Source organism: Rattus norvegicus, chromosome 11 (genome assembly GCF_036323735.1).
Source record: "Rattus norvegicus strain BN/NHsdMcwi chromosome 11, GRCr8, whole genome shotgun sequence".
NCBI lineage: Eukaryota > Metazoa > Chordata > Mammalia > Rodentia > Muridae > Rattus > Rattus norvegicus.
Genome location: NC_086029.1, coordinates 57,314,434 through 57,331,045, shown reverse-complemented (window position 1 = coordinate 57,331,045; position 16,612 = coordinate 57,314,434). Strand labels below are relative to the sequence as shown.

The window sequence follows — 16,612 nt, the reverse complement described above, 5'->3', positions numbered from 1 at the left end:
GGTCCTTAATCCACCTGGACTTGAACTTTGTGCAGGATGATAAATATGGATTTATTTGCATTATTCTACATGCAGACTGGCAGTTAGACCAGCACCATTTGTGAAGATGCTTTCTTTATTTCCACTGTATGGTTTTAGCTTCTTGGTCAAAAATTAAGTGTCCGTAGATGTGGGTTTATTTCTGGGTCTTTTATTCTATTCCATGGATCAAGCTGTTTGACTCTGTACTCATACCATACAGTTTTTATCACTATTGCTTTGTAGTACAGCTTGAGGTCATGGATGTTGATTCCTTTAGAAGTTCTTTCATTGTTCAGAATTATTTTTGTTTTTTTCCCATGTCTGTGAAGAATTCTATTGGAATTTTGATGGGGATTGCTTTTGGTAAGATGACCATTTTCACTATGTTAATCCTACCAATTCATGGGAGATTTTTCTATCTTCTGAGGTCTTCTTTGATTTCCTTCTTTATGGACTTGAAGTTCTTGCCATGCAGATCTTTCACATCTATTACACCAATATATTTTATATTATTTGTGACTATTGAGAAGGGTGTCATTTCCTTAATTTCTTTCTCAGCCCATTTATCATTTGTATAAAGGAAGGCTACTGATTTCTTTGAGTTAATTTTATATTTGGCCACTTTGCAGAAGTTACTTATCAGCTGTAGAACTTCTCTGGTAGAATTTTGAGGGTTGCTTATATAAACTATCATATCATCTGTGAATAGTGATACCTTGACTTTCTTCCTTTCCAATTTGTATCCCTTGATCTCCTTCTGTTGTCTTATTGCTCTAGCTAGACTTTTAAGTACTATATTGAATAGATAGGGGGAGAGTGGCAGCCTTGTCTTGATTTTAGTGAGATTGCTGCCCTGTCTGGCCTCAGTAGAAGAGGACGCATCTAATCCTGTAGAGATTTGATGCCCCAGGGTGGAGGGATACCTGGGTTGCAACCTCTCAGAGGTGAAGGGGAGGAATTATGAGGGCAAGAACTCTGTGAGGGGGTACTTGGAGGGAGGGCAACATTTAGGGATAGGATGGATGTAAATAGATAATACAATAAAAAAGTAGCTTGGAGATTAATTACATATGTTCCAAAGCTAGGATAAACTAATAAAGGGATGTTTAAAAATTAAACCCTTTAATTTAGCTTACAATATGTCCAGTGTACCTGTGTTGATCCCTCACTGGAGAGTAAGCTACTAGACAGAAACAGTTCTTAGCGATTACTCTATTTTCTTTTCCCCTACCCTGAATTGTTAGCCCTCCAATGGGTGTTTGTTGACATTAGACAACTGCAACAAGGTGAAATTTCTAATTAAGTGTTGATACAAACACTTACCCCATCCAACTAATGAGATGATGACAATGAAATGCCTAGGGAGAGGCTTCATGGTCCTTATCAGAAGGAAGTAGAGCTGTGTGGCACTGAGTCCATTCCAGGTAAATGTCCCCAACAGAAAGTAGTGGAGCAAGGCAGCAATGGCTGTGCATGAGGGATTCGGGGTTTCAATGGTGTCTGTTTCTGGTATTTTGTTTTCATTAGGGTTAGCATTAATATTACTATCACTTGTCTTTAGGTTCTTATTGGAGTTTTCAATTCCAAACACAAAGAGGAGGTTAAAAATCAACATCGATATACACAAACTGACCAACACCCAGGTTACTGAGGTTTTTCTGATTTTCCTAAAAATGAAAAGTAAAAAATAAAATAAAGTAAATATGAAGAACCATGTGAAACCACAGAAACTGCAGCAACAACATCAACTGAGACAGGCTAGGTTGACTCCATGACAGGCTTCAAACTGGCAGGTCAGGAGACCAGGCCTAAATCTCTGTTTCCAAGAACTGGGCAAATCCAGTCAAGCCCAGGCAAGTCAGTTACTGGAACAAATAAACAAACAAACACAACCAACCAACCAACCCACCCCTGCTCCCAGGCTTCAGTCAGAAGCTGCCCTGCCAAGTGGCCTGAGAGGACAATAGGTCAGCAGCAGTTTCCAGACTTTCCCAGCAACAGTTTCCAGCCCCCCACTCCCCAGCAATGGTTCTGCAATGTTCCTAGAGATACAGTCAATGATTAAGACAGAGGTCACCTACCCCTCCCCAAAATTCCCCTAATGTGCTTTAAATCATGTCTGTGAGCTCACTGGGGTATCTCTAGCTTGGTAATGGGAGACGCTAGCGTGCTGGACTTCTGCAGAATAAAATGCTCTTTGCTTTTGCATATTATTTGAGTCAGGGTTATTCTTCTTCAGCAAAATATGGGCCCCTACATAACATCATCAATAATATCAATAACAACAACAATATCAACAACACCACCAACAGCATCAGCAGCAACAACATCAACATCATCAACAAATCAACACCAACAACAAGAGGAACTGTATAAAGGGTTGCAGCATTAGGAAAGTTGAGAACCCCTGCCATAGAGGGAGGGCTTCCGGAAGACTCATCCCAGCTATTGTCTGACTCCATTTCCTAGAACAGCTCAGCAAGACCAGACCAGCCCCAGCAAGCCCCCAACTCATGAGAGGTAATACATTGTTTTACGTCATTGAGCTTGGGCATGTGCAAACATAAGAGAGCTATGTGCAGAAGAACATCTACATGGCGTTTCTGCCTCAAACTGGAAAATTTCACGTTAATAGATGAACCCATCTTTGAACGTAGAGAAAATTGTTTGTAGCCAATATTTACTTTTAAAAATCATTTATGAATTTTAAGTTAATGCCAAATATAATTTTAAAAGTTAAAAATGTAATAATGATAAAATTTTTAAAAACCCATTTTGCTTATTTAAAGAGACCAGGAGAATGTCAAACAGATCCTAAATTGAAGATTCGATCTTCAAAATGACTGAAAACTTCAAAGACTTTAGTGTCACAAATGACCGAAACAAACAAAAAAGCAAACGGAATTATTGTAGGCTAAAAGATAACTAAAGCATCATGGTAGAAAATGGATTTAGAAAAATCTACCCAGCTGTAATAGATTGCAGAGATATTTGATTATAGATTAGACAATTTTACATTTCTTAGATTACATTTCCAGAATGAGTATATTCTGACGCATGCTCTCTAGGAGAATATAGAGTGTTGTGTTCTGAGACACACAGGGGAAGAATTTTAGGATGATAGACTTATGTACAGTTTGCTTTCAGAATTTCAGGGCAAAAGTAAAAATAATCATAAAATATTAAAAACTGGCATCTAGAGTTGGGGTTTATAAGGACATCCAGTATCCTATTTCTGCTTTGCCATAGATTTTATTTGTTAAGTAAGACAACATGGAACTATAAATAATAATGAATTTCTTTACAATTAAAATCTGATCCTATACATCTAAGATATAATTGCATAGGAATTTAGCAGGGAGAAATGTTTCTAGTGGAATCATGAAATCACCTTGATACAACTTGAGCGAGAGAGGAGAACCAAATTGGAACATTTGCGAGATCAGTTAATTCTACAGTTACAGTTTATGTGGGCCACGTATGGTACTTAGCCCTGGGGAGCCAGGGGTTGAAAGACAAACCCAATCACAGTGAGGAGGCCAGAGGAAGCTCCAGCATTTTTCAACTGTCTGTAACAACAATAAAACCTTAAGATCTTTGGTAGAAAAAATAAGGTGAAAAGAAACATGTTTACAGGTACTTATTCAAATTTTTAAAGCAAGATTTTGTTTTACAGACAAAAAGCTGTGAAACTCAAAACTTTAAAAGTTCCACAGGTCCAGTGACCGGCCCAAATTGGGACCCATCTCAAGGGGAAGCTCCAAGGCCTGACACAATTACTGATGCCATAGTGTGCTTACAGACAGGAGCCTAGCATGGCTGCCCTCTGAGAGACCCAACAAGAAGGTGACTGAGACAGACATTTACACTCGACCAATGGACTGAAGTCCTGGTCCTCTGTGGTTGTCTTAGGGAAAGGCTGGAAGAAGTTGAGGAAGAGGGAAACCCCATAGGAGGCCCAACAGTCTCAACTAACATGGACCCCCAAGATCTCTCAGACACTGAGCCACCAACCAGGCAGCATACACCAGCTGGTTCGATGCCCCCAACACATATACAGCAGAGGACTGCCTGGTCTGGCCTCAGTGAGAGAAGATGCAACTAATCTTCAAGAGACTTGAGATCCTAGGGAGAGGGAAGGCCTGACAATGTGGGGTGGGATGGGGTGGGGGTGGTGGAGACATCCTCTTGGAGATGGGGGTTGGTGTGTGTGTGATATGAGAAGAATGGGATGAGGAACTGTCAGAGGGCAGACCAGGAGGGGGATGATGACTGGATTGCCAAAAAAAAAAAAAGATTAAAGATATATATATATATATATATATAATATATAATACATATATGGTATATATACTATATATTATATCTATTATATTATATATCATATAATATATATTATATGTACTAAATATACCATATAATATATATTTTATACCATATAAATATGATATATATAATAAAAATTCTACCATTCAAAAATTTTACATATTTTAAAAATTATTTTCAAGACCTTTTTGTTCAGCAATGTTTTCTTCTTCTGCAATCCAGATCTCTGGGGTCTCTGGGTTATAGGATCATAAGACAAACTGTCTTATTTATAATTATGTATTTAATTATATGTGACTATATCTCAGCCTCTCTGGGATCGTGCCATCTATAAAATGAGTGCTTTCAATGTTTCCTTCTAGTTCAGAAAATGTATATTGTGATGAACTAAATTTTGATATGAATGTACCACCAGTAAATTACAATCAGGATAGCAGTTTCTCATAAAAACCCGCATTCCTCTTACCTGGTAAGAATCTGAAATAAGATTGTTATAGCCAGACCAGCAATGGACAAGGCACAGCCAATGTTGGATAATACGTCTAGGGATTTGGGATACTTGTAATCCTTTTTAAAACTCTGAAAAATAATTTGCCATATATTTTAAATAAACTTGCCTAGGAATTTTAAAAAATATATTACTGTAAGTCTGTACCATGGAATTATATTGATTAAAACTACCAGTTGATGCCAAATATGCCTTTGTATAAAAATGAATACATAATTTATTTACATGTGTGCATCTAGTTAATTTATGTCACATGTGTGTGGGGACCTGTGGAGACCAGAAGGGGTTGTCAGAGTCCCGGGAATTAGAGTTACAGGCGATTGGAAGCCATTGATATAGGTGCTAGGAATCGAACTTAGAAGTGTTCTTATGTTCTCAGTCATTTCTCCAGCCCCAAAACTTTGATTCTTAAATGAAGTAAATTAATAATAGCTTCACACACACACACACACACACACACACACACACACACATATATATATATATATATATAGAGAGAGAGAGAGAGAGAGAGAGGAAGAGGAAGAGAAAGAAGAAGGAGGAAGAGGAAGAGGAAGAGGAAGAAGAAGAAGAAGAAGAAGAAGAAGAAGAAGAAGAAGAAGAAGAAGAAGTAGTAGTAGTAGTAGTAGTAGTAGTAGTTGTTGTTGTTGTTGTTGTTGTTGTTCAGTCGATGTCTAAAAAGACAGGGCTGTTTATATTAGGCCTGAATTGTCTTCTGTTGCTAATGATTGCATGATTTCATGTATCGCCAAACACTTCTATGCTAATTATAATAAAGTTAAGGCATATCTTCAACATGAAGGGCTGGTCATAGAATTCTGTTAATTTTAAAAAAGGTTTTATTTGTGCAATATAGTTTCATTTATTCCCAACAAGTTCTTAAACATGCACATAAAAGTATATTTCAGACAAGCAGCAAGACAGCTCAGCAGATATGAATGTTTGCTGCCAAACCTGATGACTTCAGTTTGATGCCTTCAACTCACATGGTAGAGAGGAGACCCGATCCCTACAGGTTCTTCTCTGGTCTCCATGAGTTAAGCCCTGGCATGGGCATATGTGCACACTCATGCATGCACACACACACAGACCCACCCCCCCACACACACATAACATAAATATATGTTTTATAGTATATTTTATGTGATTATGTGAAACCCAAGTATAAATGTGTAATATATACATATATATATATGTTCATTCACACACATTTTATTACAAATATTTTCTATTTCAAATAGAATTCTGTTTATGAGGTAAACTTTTATTCCTTATACAATCAGTACATATTACTTTTACAGGAAAAACATACAAATAATAAGCCTAGCTAAAAGAAATGTGTCAAGGCAGAATATATATGTACACATACATACATCTTCAATGCACAAAGAATCACAGGCAGTAGTGACCATCGAATCTCAGATACCAGTGGTTCCCTCAGAGTCTATTTGGCTTAGCTTGCAATTCAACTATTCATTTGACAAATTGCACAGCTCGAAAGTTTTTACAACTGTGGTTAGGCAGATATTAGCAAGAGGTAGGGGAAGCCTCACCTGGAAACAGGAGGCTTCTATCACTGTTACAAAGCTTTCTGTATTATTTACTGTATCAGCTCATCTTCACATAGCTGATTCTGTGACTTGATGCCAAAAATGGAAAATTTTATTGATAGTGTCTTCTGATAGGAAAATCTGCTCTCAATGTAAGTTAAACAAGAAATAACTAAAATCAATTAAAATAAGAGCCGTTTTACAGGGGCTGGAGAGATGGCTCAGTGGTTAAGAGTACTGTCTGCTCTTCCAGAGGTCCTGAGTTCAATTCCCAGCAACCACATGGTGGCTCACAACCATCTATAATGGGATCTGATGCCCTCTTCTGGTGTGTCTGAAGACAGCAATACTGTACTCACATAAAATAAACAAATCTTTAAAAAAAAGAGCCATTTTACAGCTAAAAGGAGGGAGATACAGTTGTCTCAAAAATGTCTAAAAATAAAGTTCAATTTGATTGTCTACACTGTGTCAGTATGTTCTGTGGATCTCCATCCTAAACGTGGCTACGTGTCAGCTACTGCAAGATGAAAACAGTTTTCCCTCCAGGGATTCATGAATGAATGCCGTTTAGTAGCTACCCCTGTTAATTTTCTATTCTAACATTCTACGCATGTCCTCATCCCACCCCATATCCAAGCCAACACTTTGCTTTATAAGAACGGTTTCCAGAGGTGGCGTGTAGAAGAGACCTTCTGAAAATGCTGAGCCCATCAAAGGTCAGAGGTGCATATATCAGGTCTGCTACGGCCCCCGTACAAGGGAGGGACGCTTGATGGTTAATGAGCTTAAGGAGGGGAGAGTGAACCTATAGGAAACACGTAAAGAACTCAAGAGCCGTTTCTTTTCCACTTATCAATAACAACAGCAACTGGGATGGCTGCGATGGAGAGAGTTTCAGGAAATCCAAGTGGCCTGCATACGGTCAGGTATGTACTAAAGTGTTGCACTCCGCAAGGATCCCACTCTTACTTCGTCTAGTGGAACGTGCCAACTTCTCCTTCACACGTATGCATATCTTCCATGCTTAAAAGCACAGCGCTGAACTAAACTTGTCTGTCTCTATCCTGAAACCACATTGCAAACAACAAAGACCTCAGCTAGTTTCCTTCAAGCATGTTCTGTTTAGCCCTATCACTTCATCCCTTCTCCCATTTTATCTGAACTTACAGTCTATGCAAATAATACCTCAAGCGTTATCTTTGGTTAATGTATCCTGGACCCGTGTATAAGGGAAAGCCTCGCCGGAAAGAGATTGTTTTGCGCATGCTTACCATCAACACAGCGAAATTGGTTGTGTGGTTGCACTGGCAACCGAGGAACCCCGAGGCGTTCACGCTTTTTTGGCAGCCAGCTGTGTCCCAGTCCTTTTTTAAAATATTCCAGTAGACACAGGCATAGGAGTAAAGCTGGAATTCTCTTTTGTCATACTGTGAATTGATGGCACGTTTAATGATTAGTTGGATAGGGAAAAATAATCTAATCGGATAAGATAGTCCCAAGAGAAATGAATGCATCCCAAGCATCAAGAGCTTCCTTATAGAATGAGGGAAGAAGAAAGGCACAGGAAGACAGAAGCTGGAATTCCGGTACTTGTGAATCTGAGGTTGGAGGACTGCTCCAAGTTCATAGGCAGTTAGAGCTGCATAGCGAGTTTGTCTCAAGTACAAGATACCAACCAAAGAAAGTACACGAGGATACAAAATCAAGTTAACTAATTTCCTATTTTAGTTTGTCAGAAAATTAGATAAGGTAAACATTTAAATGATTATGCCAAAAGGCTTTTCAAAGAAAAAAGATTCTGTACAGTTCTTTCATCAAAATAACCTCCATTTATTTTAACTCAGAGAAGACAATTTTTATTTCCAGTCATGGAAAAACTCACCGTGGGATTAAATACCATTTTCACAGAAACGTTATTCTGTTCTTGTTCACTGGCATTTACTTTGCTGGAGATAATTTTTTGACTGAAATCTGACGTGGCCGTGAAAGTTTTGGATTGGAAAAGTTTGTGGTTTTGATACACCACAAAACCACAGGAGTTTTTATCTACGGAAAAGAAAGCAGACATTAAAATCAACAGACGTACTCTGTGGTGAACAAAGTAAAGTTTCAATCATAGGAGAACTGCGTGGTTCCTTTATATTAAAAATACAGTTTTAAAAAAAAGCTCACTGGCTGGCTGAGCTTTTACTTAATTGCAATATGGGACAGTGACTTTACAAAATGCACATATGCCATTGCCGTTCATAACTGTTGGTTCATAACTACATACACAGTGCAAGCCATGAGAACTGGAAAGCCTCTAATGAAGCTGGCCATCAGGAAATTCTCTGACCTTTCTGATCTGGCAAACTATCTAAATAAACATCTTACCTCATGTCCACGAGTCAGGGATACTTCAGAGAGTTGAATGGAAGTGTACACAGACAGGCTTGTTGAATTTCCCTATTCCGTTTGTTTCCCGACTCCATTATTTTCTCTGTCCAGTCCCACTTACACATTCTTGCCTATGCTTCAACTATTTCTGTGCTATGAAGTCTCCATGAAAAGCCCAAAGGATAGAGTTCAGACACCTTTGGAACAGCAGAACATGTGGAACTTTCTGCGTGTGGTACACTCCCCAAGGGGTGGGGAAAATCTGTACCCCTTAGTCCATACCTCACCTTGTACTTATTTTCATATGTATCCGTTGTAATAGCCTATCTAATACTCCAGTAAATGTGTCTACCTGAGCTATGTGAATTCTAAAGCAAACTAAATCCAAAAAGAGATTTTGGAAACAAGTTTAAAAGTGGTTAATACGTAAAGATAAAACTTGCTGGCGCTTGTAACGGGCTCTGTCTGTTTGCCTGCCCGAGTGTGAAAACCTTGGCATAACAGTCTAGGCCAGAAGCTTATGGGAGGCATCATTAACAATGTAACCCCTAGTAGGCTAATTACTCACTTTCTTCCTAAGGTTCCCTCTTCTTATCTCCTCTGTGGAGATGACAAATGTCTGCTTATTCTGCCCCATTTGTAACCACGTGACTTTCTATGCGGTGAGATAAGAGGCAGGATCTGTGGGTAGACACAGCTTAATGCTGCTTCCTCCAGTAGTACTGAGCAAGAAAGAGCCAAGGGATACTGTCTGTCAAGATGATTGTGCCTGTGGAAGTCTCCATAAGGCCTGCCTGCCATCTTCTGCCAGAGCAGAATGCCTTAAGTCACTAGGCAACCCGTTTCAAGGGAGCTGTGACGGAGATCTCGGCAAAAGGCACTCCTCACAATGTCTGCTCTGGCTGTCAGGCATCAGCTATCTCGGAGCAGGAAGGCTATTGTGAAACATTCCTTTTGGACATTAGAGAATAGAATCAACTGTTTATTAAAGGCCCTGCGGGTTACAAGACTGAGAATTGTACCTGTGCGGCCTTAGCAATGGTCAAAATGAACTAGTTGAGGAATACTTCTTAACCCTTTTACGTAGGTGCTAGCCACATACAGCACAACAGAAGAAATAATCATACGCGCACATCTTTAATGTGTGGTGTATATGTATATGGCATAGTTCATCACACATCTGTGAGCGTGCATAGCCATATGTGCATGTTGAGGCCAGAAAAGGACTCCAGGTGTCCTGCTCTATCCCTCTCCATGTTGTTTTCTTGAGGCATGGTCTCCCACTATACCTGGAGCTAGTCTAGTGGCCAACAGGTCCCGGAATTTCTCGCTACTCATCTCTTAGAGCATATACATCCCATACTTGGTTCCTTACACGGGTACTAGGGATCCAAACTGAGGTCCTCATGTACACATACAAAGTTCCACATCCCCAGCTCCTAAATGTACATTTGTAACAGAAAAATTGCACATGCCACACTCTTCCATAGGTGATAAGGTGAAAATGGTAGCATAAGACACATCCATTCCATCACAGGACTTGAGAAGGAGGCAGGCAAGGCCCTAATGGTCTCTTGGTCACTACTTTTGCCAATTGTTCTGTGCTGGCCTCTACCAAGGAAATGTAGGCCATTCTCACAGTCTTCACAGGAAACTCCCTGGCCACATTTTTTTCCCTCTTGGATACTGTATGGGGAAAATAATCCCTTCTTATTTTATTTTGTAGGAATAAGCCATTCTAGTCCAGCAAAACACATTGATGTTTATGATTCTAAAAGTAAAATTAGACTTTTCCAATTCTTAACATTTACCTCTAATAGTACCATCTAAGCAAAACATAGATGTGGAGAAGAGATATACCATAGAGCAACTTTTCTAAGTAATCAACATCCGCATTACCCCTCAGAATTAGCCAGAGAGAGAGAGAGCGAGAGAGAGAGAGAGAGAGAGAGAGAGAGAGAGAGAGAGAGAGAGAATATAATGAAATCAAAAATTTGAGAGAAGGGGGAGGGGACATAGGGACATAGGAGGAGTTGGAGGGAGGAAAGATATGGGTGGAAACGAGTCATTTAAATACAGTACTCATGCATAAAAGTCTCAAAAAACTTTTAAATGTAAATAAAAAAATAAAAAAGCAAAATACATAAGCTAGCACCATAGATTTCTTTTTTTTTTTAAATAAAATGACATACTTGAGATAAGACAGAAATCCATATAGGCACATGAATTCTGTTTTAAAAATTAGAGATCTCGGTCACTCCTCCCCTAGTCGTAGAGTATTGTCGGCATTGTTTACACAGTCGTGATTTTTACAAATACCCACTATAATGACTTCCATTTGTATCTTGTGTATTTTCAAGTCTCCAGACTTTTACCTACTCCTTTTCCATCCTCCTCCTCCCTCTATCAGCTGTGGGAGGTGCTGGTTTGTGCCATTGTTTTTCACAGACTCCAATTTCTACTTTGTTGACCATGTCTGACACTAGCTAATTTATAATTTTACTCACTTATACCTTATATATTAATTCTTACCCATAGCCTTCAATATGTTACTTTTAGGAATCTTCAGATGAATGTTCAGGTGACTTTCCTTGATTTATTTCATTTTCTAATAAATTTGTTAAGCAGTAAACACTTTTTATAAAAAACTTACTTTTTTACCTATATCATACACTTTTTGACATGTGGAATCTTTGCTATTAATTTCCCAATTATTTGTAATCCATATTTTAATTTCTTCTCTAATGATAGTCATACTTCAAAATTTCTAGTTTGGCAAAAGCATGTGCTACTCATTTATTGAACGTGCATAGCTTTGTTGAGTTGTGATCAGGACCTGTTGTATGTAATTTTTATTTGAAAATGAATATTCATTTTCTTTTTAGTGAATTCTTTTGAGAATTTCACACAATGTATTTTGGTTATAAACAGCTCCTCCCTCAACTCCTCCCAGATTCACTCTAATTTCCCAATTTCTGCCCTCGTCTGCTTCTCAACTCCATCAAGTCCCATTTGTGTTGTCCATGCACTCTGGGGTGTGTGGACATCCACTGCAGAGTCCGCCAGCTACCAGTGGCCACACACCCATAAAGAAAACCGACTCTCCCACGCCGAGCAGCTGCAAACTTTGTGAACCGATGACTGTCAACTTCCCAATTGACTTCACAAACAGTTGAAAAGGATCCTTAATATGCACTTTTTATCTACAAAGTTATATGTGTTTAGAAAGATATACAGAAATCAAGCTTATTAATTATTTTCACCTACTTTCTCTTTAATTTCTAGGATAGTTGCAGCAAAATTTCTCTTTCTGGCTATTGTTTGGCCAGCTCTTCCTGTAATTTTCAGTTATTTTTGCTTTTACATTTTACTGTCTTTTTTTTTTAAGAGAACATAGATTGGAAACACGTTTGGCAGACTAGCACTTTAGTTTCTGTGAAAATATGTTTAGGGTTGTTGGAGATGTTGGAAAAATGTTGATTAAAGGCTACGAAATTTTCATTCTGTGGGAAGAAAATGTTTAAGAAATGTATTGTCCAAATGGTGACTATCGTTAGTATGTTCTGCTAACTGTATGTGAACCAGGCTAAGGCAGTGGGGAATGAGTGTTTTATCACAAAAGGCTAATTCTGTGAGGGAATGGAGAAAAGTTCTACAGTATATTTCAAAACATGTAAACAGCAAGTTCACATAGCCTGCAATTTAAAAAACGTTCCCGGAAAGGACCGGATGAACAGTTCTCTGCACCCAAATCCCATGGGAGGGAGAGCTAAACCTACAGAGAGGCAGACATGCCTGGGAAACCAGAAGAGACTGCACTCTGCACACATCTCTGACGCCAGAGGAAAACACCAAACGCCATCTGGAACCCTGGTGCACGGAGGCTCCCGGAAACGGCAGCGCAGATCTTCCTGGTTGCTGCCTCCGCAGAGACCTCGGGACCACAGGTAAGACCAACTTTTCTGCTGCAAGAGACCTGCCTGGTGAACTCAGGACACACAGAGGCAAAATTCCTCTAGGACCGGGCACTTCCTGTGTTTACCGGGAGTCCCAAACCCACAGATCCCGGCCCGCAGCAGCTCTCTGCTCCCAGACCCCGTGGGAGAGAGACCTCACCGCCTGGTCAGGTGGGCACTCCTGAGGCTGCAGAGCAGAAGAGACCACCAACACTGCCCACCCCTGCCCACATCCCTGGCCCAAGAGGAAACTGTATACAGCCTCTGGGTTCCCGTGAGGGAGGGCCCAGGAGCGACAGGACCCCTGCGCCTGAGACACCGCCAGAACCTGAAAGGACAGACTGGATAAACAGTTCTCTGCACCCAAATCCCGTGGGAGGGAGAACTAAACCTACAGAGAGGCAGACACGCCTGGGAAACCAGAAGAGACGGCACTCTGCACACATCTCTGACGCCAGAAGAAAACACCCCACGAGCAAACTTGAGCCTCGGGACCACAGGTAAGACCAACTTTTCTGCTGCAAGTGAGCTGCCTGGTGAACTCCAGACACAGGCCCACAGGAACAGCTGAAGACCTGTAGATAGGAAAAACTACACGCCCGAAAGCAGAACACTCTGTCCCCATAACTGGCTGAAAGAAAAACAGGAAAACAGGTCTACAGCACTCCTGACACACAGGCTTATAGGACAGTCTAGCCACTGTCAGAAATAGCAGAACAAAGTAACACTAGAGATAATCTGATGGTGAGAGGCAAACTCAGGAACCCAAGCAACAGAAACCAAGACTACATGGCACCATCGGAGCCCAATTCTCACACCAAAGCAAACACGGAATATCCAAACACACCAGAAAAGCAAGATCTAGTTTCAAAATCATATTTGATCATGATGCTGGAGGACTTCAAGAAAGACATGAAGAACTTCCTTAGAGAACAAGTAGAAGCCTACAGAAAGGAATTGCAAAAATCCCTGAAAGAATTCCAGGAAAACACAATCAAACAGTTGAAGGAATTAAAAATGGAAATAGAAGCAATCAAGAAAGAACACATGGAAACAACCCTGGATATAGAAAACCAAAAGAAGAGACAAGGAGCTGTAGATACAAGCTTCACCAACAGAATACAAGAGATGGAAGAGAGAATCTCGGGAGCAGAAGATTCCATAGAAATCATTGACTCAACTGTCAAAGATAATGTAAAGCAGAAAAAGCTACTGGTCCAAAACATACAGGAAATCCAGGACTCAATGAGAAGATCAAACCTAAGGATAATAGGTATAGAAGAGAGTGAAGACTCCCAGCTCAAAGGACTAGTAAATATCTTCAACAAAATCATAGAAGAAAACTTCCCTAACCTAAAAAAAGAGATACCCATAGGCATACAAGAAGCCTACAGAACTCCAAATAGATTGGACCAGAAAAGAAACACCTCCCGTCACATAATAGTCAAAACACCAACGCACAAAATAAAGCAAGAATATTAAAAGCAGTAAGGGAAAAAGGTCAAGTAACATATAAAGGCAGACCTATCAGAATTACACCAGACTTTTCGCCAGAAACTATGAAAGCCAGAAGATCCTGGACAGATGTCATACAGACCCTAAGAGAACACAAATGCCAGCCCAGGTTACTGTATCCTGCAAAACTCTCAATTAACATAGATGGAGAAACCAAGATATTCCATGACAAAACCAAATTTACACAATATCTTTCTACAAAACCAGCACTACAAAGGATAATAAAGGGTAAAGCCCAACCTAAGGAGGCAAGCTATACCCTAGAAGAAACAAGAAACTAATCATCTTGGCAACAAAACAAAGAGAAGAAACACAAACATAACCTCACATCCAAATATGAATAGAACAGGAAACAATAATCACTATTCCTTAATATCTCTCAACATCAATGGCCTCAACTCCCCAATAAAAAGACATAGATTAACAAACTGGATACGCAACGAGGACCCTGCATTCTGCTGCCTACAGGAAACACACCTCACAGACAAAGACAGACACTACCTCAGAGTGAAAGGCTGGAAAACAACTTTCCAAGCAAATGGTCAGAAGAAGCAAGCTGGAGTAGCCATTCTAATATCAAATAAAATCAATTTTCAACTAAAATTCATCAAAAAAGATAAGGAAGGACACTTTATATTCATCAAAGGAAAAATCCACCAAGATGAAGTCTCAATCCTAAATATCTATGCCCCAAATACAAGGGCACCTACATATGTAAAAGAAACCTTACTAAAGCTCAAAACACACATTGCACCTCACACAATAATAGTAGGAGACTTCAACACCCCACTCTCATCAATGGACAGATCATGGAAACAGAAATTCAATAGAGACGTAGACAGACCAAGAGAAGTCATGAGCCAAATGGACTTAACAGATATTTATAGAACATTCTATCCTAAAGCAAAAGGATATACCTTCTTCTCAGCTCCTCATGGTACTTTCTCCAAAATTGACCATATAATTGGTCAAAAAACGGACCTCAACAAGTACAGAAAGATAGAAATAATCCCATTCATGCTATCAGACCACCACGGCCTAAAACTGGTCTTCAATAACAATAAGGGAAGAATGCCCACTTATACGTGGAAATTGAACAATGCTCTACTCAATGATAACCTGGTCAAGGAAGAAATAAAGAAAGAAATTAAAGACTTTTTAGAATTTAATGAAAATGAAGGTACAACATACCCAAACTTATGGGACACAATGAAAGCTGTGCTAAGAGGAAAACTCAGAGCGCTGAGTGCCTGCAGAAAGAAACAGGAAAGAGCATATGTCAGCAGTTTGACAGCACACCTAAAAGCTCTAGAAAAAAAGAAGCAAATACACCCAGGAGGAGTAGAAGGCAGGAAATAATCAAACTCAGAGTTGAAATCAACCAAGTAGAAACAAAAAGGACCATAGAAAGAATCAACAGAACCAAAAGTTGGTTCTTTGAGAAAATCAACAAGATAGATAAACCTTTAGCCAGACTAACAAGAGGACACAGAGAGTGTGTCCAAATTAACAAAATCAGAAATGAAAAGGCAGACAGAGAAAGAACTTCAGACCAATTTCCCTTATGAATATTGACGCAATAAAATTCTGGCAAACTGAATCCAAGAGCACATCAGAACAATCATCCACCATGATCAAGTAGGCTTCATCCCAGCCATGCAGGGATGGTTTAATATACAGAAAACCATCAACATTATATAAACAAACTGAAAGAACAAAACCACATGATCATTTCATTAGATGCTGAGAAAGCATTTAACAAAATTCAACACCCCTTCATGATAAAAGTCCTGGAAAGAATAGGAATTCAAGGCCCATACCTAAACATAGTAAAAGCCATATACAGCAAACCAGTTGCTAACATTAAACTAAATGGAGAGAAACTTGAAGCAATCCCACTAAAATCAGAGACTAGACAAGGCTGCCCACTCTCTCCCTACTTATTCAATTTAGTTCTTGAAGTTCTAGCCAGAGCAATCAGACAGCAAAAGGAGGTCAAAGGGATACAGATCGGAAAAGAAGAAGTCAAAATATCACTATTTGCAGATGATAGTTTATTTAAGTGATCCCAAAAGTTCCACCAGAGAACTACTAAAGCTGATAAACAACTTCAGCAAAGTGGCTGGGTATAAAATTAACTCAAATAAATCAGTAGCCTTCCTCTACACAAAAGAGAAACAAGCCGAGAAAGAAATTAGGGAAACGACACCCTTCATAATAGACCCAAATAATATAAAGTACCTCGGTGTGACTGTAACCAAGCAAGTAAAAGATTTGTACAATAAGAACTTCAAGACTCTGAAGAAAGAAATTGAAGAAGTGCTCAGAAGATGGAAAGATCTCCCATGCTCATGGAT

At 39.4% G+C, this 16,612-nt stretch overlaps 1 protein-coding gene across 1 annotated transcript in view; it reads right to left on the bottom strand.

Moving 5' to 3' along the window:
* Positions 1 to 16,612, bottom strand: part of Adgrg7 (adhesion G protein-coupled receptor G7) — a 62,514-nt gene that overhangs the window by 14,372 nt on the left and 31,530 nt on the right. Inside the window, exons 9-12 of the mRNA NM_001107098.1 lie at positions 8,291 to 8,454; positions 7,680 to 7,835; positions 4,814 to 4,926; positions 1,345 to 1,688 (exon numbers count right to left, since the gene is read on the bottom strand). Of these exons, the coding sequence (NP_001100568.1) occupies positions 1,345 to 1,688; positions 4,814 to 4,926; positions 7,680 to 7,835; positions 8,291 to 8,454 (777 nt within the window). The remainder of the gene's footprint in view (positions 1 to 1,344; positions 1,689 to 4,813; positions 4,927 to 7,679; positions 7,836 to 8,290; positions 8,455 to 16,612) is intronic.